A 13,358-nucleotide genomic window follows, 5' to 3' on the forward strand; every position below is an offset into this window, starting at 1 on the left:
AAACAAACTGCAAGTGTTACACTTAACAACAAAAAAGCCTTTTTGTATTCTAGGAAGTTATGAACAAAGACTGAGCTAATAAGAAATGAAACAAGCACTGTTGGAATAAAAATAATGCCAGGTACCATCTAGCAATAAATAATTTTTATAAGAGCTTGGATGGGAGCAGAGCAATTTCTAAAACACATACATTTAATTTTTGCTCATAATGAAATTCTAAACAAAAGTTCTATTGTAAACTATAACCAGGAAATCTCCACAACTGATTGTCTACTAATGTTCAGTGTCTACTAATCTAGCAAAGAGCTGCTAACTTTTGCTTTCCCTGGAGAGTTTGGACTATTTGCTATGTAAGGCTACTCTTACTCAGCAGTAAATCTTTCTAAAGGAATATGCATAGAATAGAGACTTAAATTATGGTTACTCCACACGAAAGCTTTTTTGCTCCACAAAAAAACATAATTTAAAAGAAATATAGAATAAAATGAGTATTTATTTAAAAATCACATATTTATTTAAAAGTTTTATTTCTAGGTATGTGAAGTAGGATTTGGATGAATTTAGTCCTCTGCAATATTTTGGAGGGAACTCATGTGAATTTAGTACAAAGTAGCTTAATGTAGGGTTTTTTAAACTGTGTTCTGTTCAGTGTTGGGGTTCTTCAAGAACTTGATGAGTATCCATAAGAGACAAAGTTTTTTTTTTTTTAAATAGCAATTTTTCTAATGTAGAATGGAAAGGGTGGAGCTCATCAGTTAACATTCAGAACCTTCAAATTCTCAGGTAGCATTTGTACTCATGAAGACTCATTACTTTGCCTCTTGATTGGGGTCCTGGATTTGTTTTTTTTAACTAACAGATTCCATGGCCTGAAAAGATTTTTTTTTGGGGGGGGGGAGAATCCTGGATTAATGCATAAATTTAAAACATAGCTAGAGGACAAAGGCTGCCAGATCAAAAAGGTATTTTATTTCACTGACCATTTCCTCCAAATGTAGTATGGAATTGTTAATTACACATCATATTAGAACTTTTTTCTCCCAACTCAAATTTCTTCTATCATGTGTTTACAGTTCTTGTCATTACTAGTTGGACATCTAATGAATGGAAGGAATTCAGGTCTGTAGTTCCACCTTGTGGTTGTTGTACAATATTAGCATTATGATAGTTCTGCTCTAAAGTTAGGAATCCTTTTATATTACTTCATTACGCATATGTTTGAAAAGCACAGTCACTCAATGCAGTGTCACTATCTTACTTCCAATTATCTTTCTTCTTTTGTTCAAATCGAACGTTAAAGGACTGTTTTCAAAACCTTCTATAATTTTTTTTCCACATTAGCTTTTTGAAAAATAGGGAACTGGGGAGGTCATACTATCATTGCAAGGGGGAAAACTTGCAAGTCTTAATCAGAAGCATGTAAGTTTTTTATGTAGGCTAGATGTTCACATCCTGGGCAAATGCTTGATATCAAAGACCTATAAACATCTAACAAATCCAAGTCATAGGATTTTCTAGATTTTTTTTCTTGCTTAGTTTCATAATTCCTAATGTAATAAGCACAGTTTAGACAAAATCATCTATGAAAGATAAGATATTTTTGGACTTTATATCTTCCAGGCTTCAATCTTAAGATTCCCTATATAGATGAAAAGCATAACAATTCAATACTTCCATAGCCGTGGTTTAATATCATATGTCATGGTGTTTCTATATAATTGGTTCTTCTCCCCAATTCCTTAAAAATAGTTTGAAGATCATTAATATTTTTTTTTCCATCTGCCAATCTCAAAGCACAGAGAACAAGAAGCCAAGAATATTTATTCACTGTTCTTCATCAAATTCAAAGGATTTCTACTGTTCCTTATCTATGAATGTTATCAGTAAAAGTGAGATTATTTCCAAACCACCCCATTCTGGTTCCCAAATGCCTACATAGTACCTCCAAATCAGTTTATGATCATATCCACTTTGACAGACTTTAAAATGCTGAGAATATGCAGAGATCATGAAAGTTGGTGACTTCCACCTAACAGTAGAAGAAAGAAAAGGACACAATTCAACCAGGGCCCCATCTGCTGAACAATTATCATTTTAACAAACTGCATCACTGGTTTGGTATGGTGGTAGCAGTGCCTCAGATAGAAGGTCCATACAGAGAATGGTAAGGACAGCTGAGAAGATTATAGGAAGCTTGCTTCCTGTTATTTAGGATACTGCTTGTAAGCGCTATGTGCTTAGAGCTCAAAGCATTGTTAGAGACCCCACACACCCACTTTACAATCTGTTTCTGTTGCTCCTCCCGGGAGGAGTTTTCAAAGTATTTCTAACAGGACTACCAGTTTCTGTAACAGCTTTGTTCCCTATGCCATCCGTCTGGTAAACTTGCAAGATTCATTTTTTCTCACCATGTACATGTATACATTCAAACTAGATTGTGTTGCTTCTCTGTGTCATATATGTGGGTATGTGGGTATATGCATAATTTATGTATGTATGTATGTATGTATGTATTTTATTTATTTATTTAATCATGTTTTTTATATAGGGTATATTGGAGGTAGTGACCCTTTCAGAGCTGTATGCAATGGAATTTCATTTTAATGTATGCTGATTAGTGTCCATTTAAAATGACAATAAGGTTACTTTAACTCTAAATCCAACTCTATTCCTGAAGTCACAAAAATCGTACCATGGTCACTCCATTCAAAAGGGAAATAAATTAGTGTTAGACTCAAGCTGTGACTTTACTTCAAGATATGTATATTTCTCTGGCCATATGAATCAGATCAGTCCCTGAAAAGTTGTGAAGGGGTAGAAGTTAGGAAGTGGAATGAATTAGGGAATTAGGGAAACAATTAGGGAAGGAGACCACTCACAACTATCTACCAGCTACTTAGAATTGCATCATTTCAGAGAAAATAGTTTTATTGAATATTTCAGCATACTCCAGCCTGAAAAGATGTAGATCAACTCACCCTCTATATCAGAGTGGGTTTCAGCAGCTTCTGGCCAGTTCTGGAGAACCGGTAGCGGAAATTTTGAGTAGTTCAGAGAACCGGTAAATATCACCTCTGACCGGCCCTGCCCCCATCTATTCTCTGCCTCCCGAGTCCCAGCTGATCAGGAGGAAATGGGGATTTTACAGTAACCTTCCTCTGGAGTGGGGAAGGAATGGAGATTTTACAGTATCCTTCCCCTGTCACGCTCACCAAGCCATACCCACAGAACCGGTAGTAAAAAAATTTGAAACCCACCACTGCTTTATGTGTACTATAGTAGAGGTGGTGAGATTATACAAGTCTGAAGAAGTCCATGCAAAGGCTCTCTTGATAATTTTCTCAGTCATAATATGGGTGATCTGATTTGGCCTTTGTATGGTCAGGGATCCTTACTGTTATGAGTTGTGGGACTGGTCAAAACAAATTCAAACTAAGTCCCTGCAAGACAAAGTTGCTATTTGTAGATGACTGGCCAAGCTTGAAGGCAATACTACGTTGTCTCTGGCTGGGGATCATCCTGGATTGAAAGCTCCACCTCAAACAATAGGTGGAAGCCAAAACTCAGAAGATCTGTTCTCTAGTTTTAGCTGGTATGAAAATTACAAACTCTTTGGATTAAGGTGTTTTTGCAAACTTGCAAATTTAGATTACTTCCACACATTATATGCATATGGAGTTGCCCTTGAAGATGGCTTGGAAACTGCACTCAGTTCCACATGTGGCAATTTTGACCATCGAGCAGAAGAAGCAGTTTCATTGGTATGGTGTAGAGGTCCCTGCATGGATTAGCAATAGGTTTCCAGGCCCAGTCAAAGACCTGATTTTAAATCCTATTTCTACTGATTCAGCCTAAAATTACATTTATCTTCTGATAACTACATCATAGTTGATTCATATTCAGTTTGTAACCATTTACTATTCTGAAATCATTTCCACAATATTACCACCATGCTAGGAGCTAAGGTTACTCACTTACTGCACAGTCTTCTTCTACAGGAGATACACTGATTACCAGTATGTTTCCAAATGCAATTCAACATGGTCATCACATGTAAAATATGGCTCAGGGTTTTGATATTTACTTTACCAATCTCAGATTCTGTCTGCCGAGTCCAAGGGAATGGACAACAATGTTCTGTGGTCAAATGCAGGGCCCCCGGGTGTGTGATGGAGCCCATTTCCTGCCTGAGTTGAGGGATTTTTTTATGATTATCTGGCTAATGTATGTATTTTATTTGTTTATATTTATGTGTGTGTGTACGTGCATGTGCATTATGTGGGAGTGTGTGTGTCTATACCTAAATATATAAATGTTGTGAGCTTCCCAGATTCATCCTCAGGTAGTCCTCGACTTATGACCACAATTGAGCTCAAATTTTCTGTTGTTAAATGAAACATTTGTTAAGTGAATTTGGCCACATTTTACAACCTTTCTTGCCACGCTTGTTAAGTGGATCACTGGAGTTGTTAAGTTGGTAACACTTAACACTCTGTCTTCCCCATTAACTTTGCTTGTCAGAAGGTTGCAAAAAGTGATCACAGGACCCCAGGACACTGCAACCGTCATAAATATGAATCAGTTAGTTGCCAAGCATCTGAATTTTAATCACATGACCATGGGGATGCTGCAATGTGAAAAATGGTAATAACTCATTTTTTTTCAGTGTCATTGTAACTTTGAATGGTCACTAAACAAAGTGTTGTAAATCGAGGACTATATGTACTGAGATGGGTGACTATATCAATTGCTTAAATAAATAAATAAATACATCAATAACTGAAGTTATTTATTTAACTTTTCACCTACTGAGAAGTGACATAGGAAGATCTCAAAAGCAAGCATTGTCAGGAGGCAGGTTCAGGGGTGGGCTTCAAAAATTTTAGTGAGGGGTGTGGCCATGGTGGGCGTGGCCTAGTCAGCCTCCTGCACCATGGCAGGGGGGTGTTTTTGCCCTTCCTGGGCTCCAGAGGCTTTCCTCGACCCTCCAGGAAGGCGAAAATGGCCTCCCCTGGCTCCGGAGGCCCTCTGGAGGCTGCAAACTTCTGGTAGGCCCATTTTTCACCTCCCCGAGCCTCCATGCACACCCTGCATTATCTGCATCCAAAATGGGCCACGTGAGGACTCCTGGGAGGGAAGGGAGGGGTGGGAGGAGCCAGTCAGGAGTGGGATTTGGGGGTTGTCTGAACTGCACAGAATCTTAGCTAGAGGTTCTGCCGAACCCCTGCAAACCCCCAGCAGCCCACTCCTGGGCAAGTTGCTTTTCTCTTCTGGAATATTTTACCCCTTGAAACAAGCTTGGCTTTCACTTTGATCATATTCCTGAAGCTTTAAAAACATGACTGGTTCAAAAGTTCTGTGGGATCTGATTGCTGTGAAACTGTTGGTACAAGATGTATAATGCTTAATTAAGTTGATATTTATGGTGCTTATAATTTCCATTTATATGCTGATAATCTTTGCAAACCGGTTAAAATCTTGTAAGATTGTAGTAGTCAAAACACTTTTAAGGAAACTTTTATACTTATGCGAATGGTTTTTCCCCCCCCAAATATACAACTTTTTTTTCCCTGATAAATCTCATTTTGTTACTTATTTCTCCAACCTCTTATGATCATTTTGAACATTATTTCTAACTCTTAGGGTGTTAAATATGGGCATTTGCAATACATTAAAATGAAGGGCATAATTTTAAGAAGTTAACATGAATTCAGCAAAAATAAACCTGCCAAATTAACCTCATTTTTGGTCAGGTAGCGTTGTTAGTAGATTTTGGGAATGCAGAAATAATATACCTTGATTTCAGCAAATGGTGAAATACTGCATGACAACCTGATCTGAAGCAAATGAACACAAGTAATTAAAACTCCACCTCTTCTTATGTGGGTATGATATTTGTGACATAAAAAGAGATGCGGTGTCAATAATTCTTGTCCCTCACCACCATTTTTATATGGTTGATCCCCCTGCCCCCTGGCAAATATCTCAGTATTAAATACACCATAGTATATCATCTGCAAATGTATTCTGTTTACCTCTTTATCTAATAATTAATAATAATTTGAAGAATAGAGGATTGGTGATATAGTTTTGGAGTCAGTTGTGAAACCTGCAATCCAGCCTACATTTAGCTTGCTAAATCGGGATGTCATGCAACATATCACTGTATGTTTGTATACCTATATCAAGATATGTCATTTCTACATTACTACAATCTTCTTAGAAAGCTACCTGAATAAAAATAAGGTTCATTTGGCAGATTTGCTGTTGACAAATCCATGCTAACTTCTTAAAATTGCTGTATTTTTTTCAGGGTGGTTACAGACTGATCTCTTTATGGTTTGTTCTGGAACCTTTCGGGTATCAATGTCATATTAACTGTAGAGCCTCTTTTTTTTCTCTTTTTGAAGACAGCAGCAATATTTGCCCTACTTCAGGGATCAGACAAGTTTTCCAGTTCTCAGAGATAATATGAAATAATACAAAAATAATAATAGAGGTTTAGCCAGACTTTTAACTAATTCCCATGCAAGGAAGCAATTCCTTAGATATTTAAATTCATGATAAATAGATGAAAAGATTCAACTTTGCCCTTCATCTTCTCATCATTGTTGCCTGGTAGAACATACTGAATACTAGGATTCAAGGAGCTTTCTCTTCTCTTTGATACTTTCATATCATGAGTGAACAAACACATATTTTAGACTTCAGGACTGTAATAAATAAGAGATTGGCTGGATTTCATTTCAGAAATGGACATGGGGGAGGAATGGGAGAAAAATAGAAACAAATGAGAAAGAAAGCAGAATGACTACAGGAAGAGAATGTAGGAGCCCTGTTTTTTTTTTTTTTTAAAGGTTTTTATCCTGCCTTTTCCCCCATACAACTCAAGGAGGCAAATATATCACAATGAAATGAGTCCATACAATGTGCCTAAGTCACTACATATTTCATGACAGCTTAATAAGTAAAACATAACCGAGTTTCTACAGTATTAAAAACAATATATGGTTTACAAAACACAATGGTTGGGTAGGCCCAGGGGACTATGGAGATGGCGGAAATCATTTTGCTCAGGAGCTGAGATAATACAAGGGGAGACACCGCTCTAGCCCGTTCAACCTTAGACATCAGGGACCTCAAACTATCCTGTTGCTTGCGCGAAAGGTAGACCCTCCCTTCCACCGAATCAATCAGAGCCCCCAGATGGAGCAAACGAGTGGTAGGGACAAGATGGCTCTTCTCCAAGTTAATGGAGAAGCCATGGGCAGCCAGAATCTGGAGAGTAAGCTGCAGGTCAGAGGAAGCCTGCTGCTGGGTAGAAGACAAAATTAGAATATCGTCTAAATAGCATTGCAGACGAATAGATTTATGCCATAGAACACCAAGCAATCAAAGTTAAAGCAAGCCATGTTTAGCTATGTATAAGCCTAAGAATTTCCACTTGTGAAAAGCATTAGTCTACTCCATGTAGGCTGCCCTATTGGTCTCAAGAAGGGAGATGTAAAACTGGAAGGCATTAACTCATTTCCCCTTGTTATTTTAATTATGGGTGGGATTCTTCTGCATTATTCTGCTGTTTGAATGTCAACATGCATAGAGATGGTCCAATAAGCATGGAAAGACTAAAGAAAAATCTTGGATGAAGATCATTCAGCAAAACCTCAGAACATTTTATCAAGGATTATCAAAAAGAAGGCTAGATTTTCTTACGGAAGTGGAAAGTTAGAAACAGAGTTTAAAAGAAATGGAGGACATGAAGTTTGATGGAGCACCCATAGTGGTAAAATCTGCTTAACCAGGGCTTTAATTACCGCATAGCTGGAAAGCATCAGATTGGTGTTTTTCCTAGCTCTGCTAAAAAGAAGGGCTTTTCCGCAGTCACTTGGATATTACAGTTATTTTCTAGAGCAGTTAAACATTTCCTAATTTGACTCAGCTTTTTAAAGGCTTATGTTGCCTCAATCTGCAGTTGTTGCAAACCATGCTAAACCAAGATTATTTAATCAGCATTTACTGACTATTATGCAAAGACCTAACTGTTTAGAGAAAGCTCTAATGCTGGGAAAGGTGGAAGGAAAGAGAAAAGGATGACCAGCAGCAAAGTTGATGGACTCAGTGACAGTGATTGCTTATAAATTATCAGGGCTGCAATTCATACATTATGAAGTACAGTATTGAAATATCTGAACCCAGTCTTTAGGTAACCTTTACAGACTTTTTTTACTACCTCTATTGCCAAGAAAGTTATGTTTTAATATGTATTTTATTTTAATTGCTTTTCTAATTTCGATGTGCACTGCCAAGGAATATGATAACCAACATCCATGCACAAAATATGCAAGTAGTTCAATGAATATAGATTGCATGGCTGCTGGGTAAACAGCACATTGGAATGTTTATCCATCATTTAACATTTTCTAGATTTGCAAAACACCGAATCATAAAACCAAATCATGATCTGGCTTTTCATAAAATCAACCCCTTCCCTACTGATTCTTGCCACTAAATTGAGACAGCCATGTTATTTCTTGTTACTTTCCACAGACTTTCTGCAATTTCCAGATCTACTATACAACCCATTCATTTCCTAGATCGCATCTAAGTTCCAACCAGGCTAGTAAACTGACTAGGTTTTTTTCAACTCAGATGAGGCTGGTTTGCTGTGTTGCTGTAACCTACTTACCACTGCTAGCTAGTCTGAGAAGTGGAAAGTAATCTTAAAAAAAGACAATACTGTACAGAAAGTAAACCGCTCTTACTCTTGCTACGAAAACAACACAACATTGTTACATCAAGCACTTGACTCTTGATCTAATCAGGTATCAGGTTTGACTCAAGGGAGAAATTACCTTTTTGCAAAAAATGTTAGGCTAAAATGCAGCGTACAAATGCAGCTTTTAGGAATAAGGCCTGTTGTTGCATTGTCTCATTTGTAAGTTTTGCAGAGACAATCGACTGCTCATTGGTGGAAAGAGGATGCTTATAGAAACAAAGTTTGGTTCCATCAGGATTTATGACACCCCTTTTGGGCTACTCCGGCAGAGCAGCTCTGGGACACCAGCATTATCCCAGGGAAGTGGAATAGTGTACTCCTGGTTTAAGGAAGAGGGGAATTCTTCATTTCCTTTCTGAAGAAGAAAGCTTCATTCTACATTAGTCAACTCCAATCACTCTGAAATCTATGAACCCAGGTAAGAAAAATCATTCCAACTTTATTTAGCTGATGGTGTAACTAGAGAGAAAAAAAGCATTTAGGTTGGATAAGTTTGTCATTACTCCTGTTCCTCAATGGAACGATTTTCTTGGCTTCTTAATGCATTTGACTTTTTTGCTCCGTTGTTTGTTTGTTTTTAACATATATTCAACCAAATTCATGTCATATTCTCAGCACTTCCGCTCATTCCCAGTTATAAACTACACTGATCTCTTTTCAATAATATTAGTGCTACTAGAAGAAGTAGTGGGTATACTGGAAGAAAATTTGGTGCATATACTGCCTCTCAATTAATTGCGAATCACACTCTTTCTGGATTAAAATAATCCTTTCCCTTACAAGACAGTCCTTAAAGACGAAAGGTTTAAATTCGGGAAAAAATAATTTAAGTTCTCACTGTCGCGCCCACGCCATCCTTTGCCTTAATTTTTTTTTTCCTCCTTTCTTGTGCAAGGGTTTTACTTCGTGGCTTCTATAAATGTGTGCTTCTAAAATATGACTGCATCGTAAGTGAAGGATGGACGGATTTGTTGATTTTTTTAACATCCCGTCCTTCCGCACGTTTATTGGAAAGATGCTGCTGTGATTTCAGTGGAGTTTACACCCGAGGAGGTATATTTCGGAATTGTAACTCCGACCTCCTAATCCAGCCCGAGGCACTCGCTGTCCTCAAACACAAAAATGGTGGGTCTATAAATACGATTTATTCCCAAACGGTCTATTCTGGAGTTTTGGACTACGATTCCCAGCATGCCGTCCTCCATGACAGCTTCTTCTGATTGGCCGCTCGGTGTTCTAGTTGGAACTCGGCATGTGGCTGCTGCTGTGCTGGGAGGAAGGCAATATTTTTGCAGGCTTTATATGTATGTATATATGAGAAAAGGTAAGTGAAGTCTTCTGCTGCTGCTGTCTTTAGAATGGGATGTTTTCCTTCCTTTTAATTCTTCCCCCCATTTCTTTGTCCCTGATCTAGTTAATTGTGAGCGTTGCCCTGAAGCAGCTGCTTTCAAAAGGCATGTTTTATATTGGTGTGTGTTTAGGGAAATTTAACCAATCCGAAACTGGAAAAGCAAGACTTAGTGATGCACTGAGGATGATCCCAAAGGGATAAAGAAATATATGCAGCCCGAGAGCTGTGAAAACATCAGTAGTGATTTTTCGTTCATGAACCTAAATGCTTGCTACAGTATTTATGTTTTTTTCTTGGAGGGAAGCTTTATTAACAAGCAAAAAAGTGCAGTCTTAATGTGGGAAAAATGTAATTTGCATTATCATTTTTATTAGCAGGTACCTTTGAGAGGACTGGGGTCTTTTAAAGTCATTGCAAAGGAAAAAAAATGTGAGGTGTTTGGTTTGTTTATTTCAGTTCTGTTTTGCATTCCAGTTGAAATGCTGCTTTATTTCCCTCTTAAGTTTGTCCAGAATGGGTTAGGAAGTTGTTTTTCTTCTTTCAAAAGCAGATTCTGACATTTTGAAGGGTATGCAAAGCTTTGCATCTTTTTTGTTAAAACTAGTGTGTAAATTTAAGACTGAAAATTATATATGAAATAATTCCTAAACAGCAAAACTTTAAGCTATCATTTTAAATTTCACTTTCAACCATTACAACATTGCCAAGGATGGTCTGAGAAAGACAATTGTTTGGACATTGCAGGTGGAGAGCTACCTATAAAATTCTTCATTTCTCACACATCTGTGTTTTTCAAATTAAATAGGCTAAGGTGGACAGCATCAAACATGGCAGTTGACCTCAAATTCTCTCCAAGTTAGTTTTTCTTTTTCTTTCCCATCTTTTTGTGCTTTTATGGGTAGCACCTTCCTGAACAGAGTAACAGTAAATAATTGAATCAAATGATAACCATCTCCAAGCAATTTAAGAGTATTTTTTTTTCAGCAAAAACCCTGAGCAGAGTTTTAAAAATTGAGCAACCTCTGGATGAATAAACTGAGACTGCATGAGGAAGAATTGCATTCTCTTTATATGCCAAAGTGTAACACATATGCAGCCAACCTTCAAGATGCTATTTTGTATTGCACATACTTTCTTTGTGGGTGGATAGGGGAAAAGAATGAGGATTATAATACTGATAGTTGTATCTACACAGATGTGAATTTTTACAAGCAAGATTTGCAAGATGTCTTGTGGCTTGATCCTTAAATTCTGTTTTCAGTACAAACCTCAACTTTGAAATGTGATGAGGAATGGGGCATGTCTCAAATATGTCCTTTGTCACAATGTAAAAATATAACGTCTGTCTAATCAAGTCCTGGTGACTTCATAGTTGTATAGTTTTCTTGGGAACATGAAACCTGTTTGCTTTGCTTTCTACCAGAACATTGTTTTGATTTTCCACTCAAATGTAAAGCCCATTTTCCTAATAGTCTCCCATCTAAGGGCTAACCATGCGTTCCTGATTTCCTGGTGGTCTCCCATCCAATGCTTACTATGTCCAATCTTGTTTAGCTTTTTGAAATCAGTCAAAATCAGCTAAGTGCTGCCACTATTGAAGTACAGTGTAAGCAGAATCCAGTTTATCAGAAAGAAAAGACTTTCAGACAATTCTGAGTCCTGACATTTTTAACATTGTTTCATTCATAAATTCCCCATTTTTCCCCTTTATTCTTGTACCCATATAGTGGCTGAGGAAGGAAAGTTATATAATCTGGAAATTACCTATTGAGATGTCTGTTGTTCAATCCATAAGTTTCCTGACTGCTCTCAGGGAAACTATCTGGCAAATCATTTTCACCTGGACATAAACTTTCTGTGGAATTTGAGAAGAAATAATCTCTTATCCCACTTTGCAGTCCCAGGGAGCTGGGTAGCCCAAAGACTATCAGGTGGGGTTAGCAGGACTTTTTCCTTGGCCACAGACTGGGACTTTATTAGGAAGAGATTTTATTTTTTTACATTGTGGCAAAGGACAATTTAATTCCCCCCACCATTCCCCAAATAGCTGGTCAGGTTTTTTAAACTACTTTTCTGCACTGTAAAAATAGACTATAATAGGGGAAATGCAAGGTGCTTGCTAACTGTTGCTTTTAGCATTCCTTCATTGGCCAGTGGGAAGAATCATTTCCCAATTCAAGAAGAGACTCAGAAGAGTTGCTGAGTGCTACACAACCAGTTTTACCCAGTGTTTTCAGTTGTGGAAGGTGGGGGTGCACACAACACCAAACGGGGGGCTACATAGAGGAGGTCTCAGCTTTCCCAATCCCAAATAGGTAATGAATCCTTGTATCCTTGAAGTGATTGTCCAAAAAGAAATGCAGGTACAGTACTTTGAACACTCAAACCTACTATAGAATCCAAAGTAGTAAGGAAGAATAATACAGAATTTAAGCAAAGACAGTCGTGTGTTATGTCTTAAAGCTTTGTTATTCAGTCGATTAAATAGTTTTTAAAGTTGTCTTTTAAAAAGTTGAGTGTTTTTAATGATGTTTTCGACTACTGCTTAGGAAACCCTTTAAGAGAAAAAATTATTGCTGTTACCATTGCAAATTCTAAATCAGCCTTCTCTCCACAGATGCTGTCCAGATATATTATACTTCAGCTTCTTTAATTTTTAACTATTCTAACCTCTTTTAGCAAGTGGACTCTTGATTCCAGATATTTAGTGCCTTTAAAACAGACAGTTTTCAGCATATGCCTACAATTTTTCCTTTCATCTCTCCTTCTATTTTTGGTGGTCAAACATTGCACGCACATTTTAATGAAGTCAAATCTTCCTCTCTTGCCTCTGCCCCCTCCCTTCTGGTACATAAAAAAGATATCAGTAAGTTTAGGGTGACTTCCAGATTTGCAGAAGTCTATTTCAAAATTGGAGAGAGAAAAAATAAATAAATACGGAGAAAAAGAATATAGGGCCTCAATTCAGAAATTACCCTATGTGGATTAAGAGCATTACAGGCATGGATTCTGATCACAGGAGAAAGTTTGCTGGGTCTTTTTGATTGCATGTGGTCTCATATTCCACCAGCCGTGATGACAAGGTTTTGTAGAAGGAGGTAACTTCCATGCACAACAAAGTTTGCATCACAGCAGATGGAAGCTAGAACCTTGACCGGTGATAAGCATTCAACAACACTGTTGATGGTTTGGGCAAGCACCTGTATTTCTTTCTTACAAAAACTAAAGCAC

General features: G+C 37.6%; 1 protein-coding gene across 2 annotated transcripts in view; it reads left to right on the plus strand.

Moving 5' to 3' along the window:
* Positions 1–9,043: 9,043 nt before the first annotated feature.
* SAMD13 (sterile alpha motif domain containing 13) overlaps positions 9,044–13,358 on the plus strand; it is a 39,613-nt gene continuing 35,298 nt past the window's right edge. The window contains exon 1 of one of the 2 annotated variants that reach the window (XM_034437105.3): positions 9,044–9,194. In XM_034437105.3, the coding sequence (XP_034292996.1) occupies positions 9,185–9,194 (10 nt within the window). In that variant the 5' untranslated portion in view covers positions 9,044–9,184. Of the gene's footprint in view, positions 9,195–10,006; positions 10,101–13,358 lie in introns of those variants that run through there. The other variant, XM_034437104.3, reaches the window with a different exon arrangement.

The sequence above is a fragment of the Pantherophis guttatus genome, chromosome 3, assembly GCF_059756535.1.
Source record: "Pantherophis guttatus breed Tessera chromosome 3, ASM5975653v1, whole genome shotgun sequence".
NCBI classification, from domain to species: domain Eukaryota; kingdom Metazoa; phylum Chordata; class Lepidosauria; order Squamata; family Colubridae; genus Pantherophis; species Pantherophis guttatus.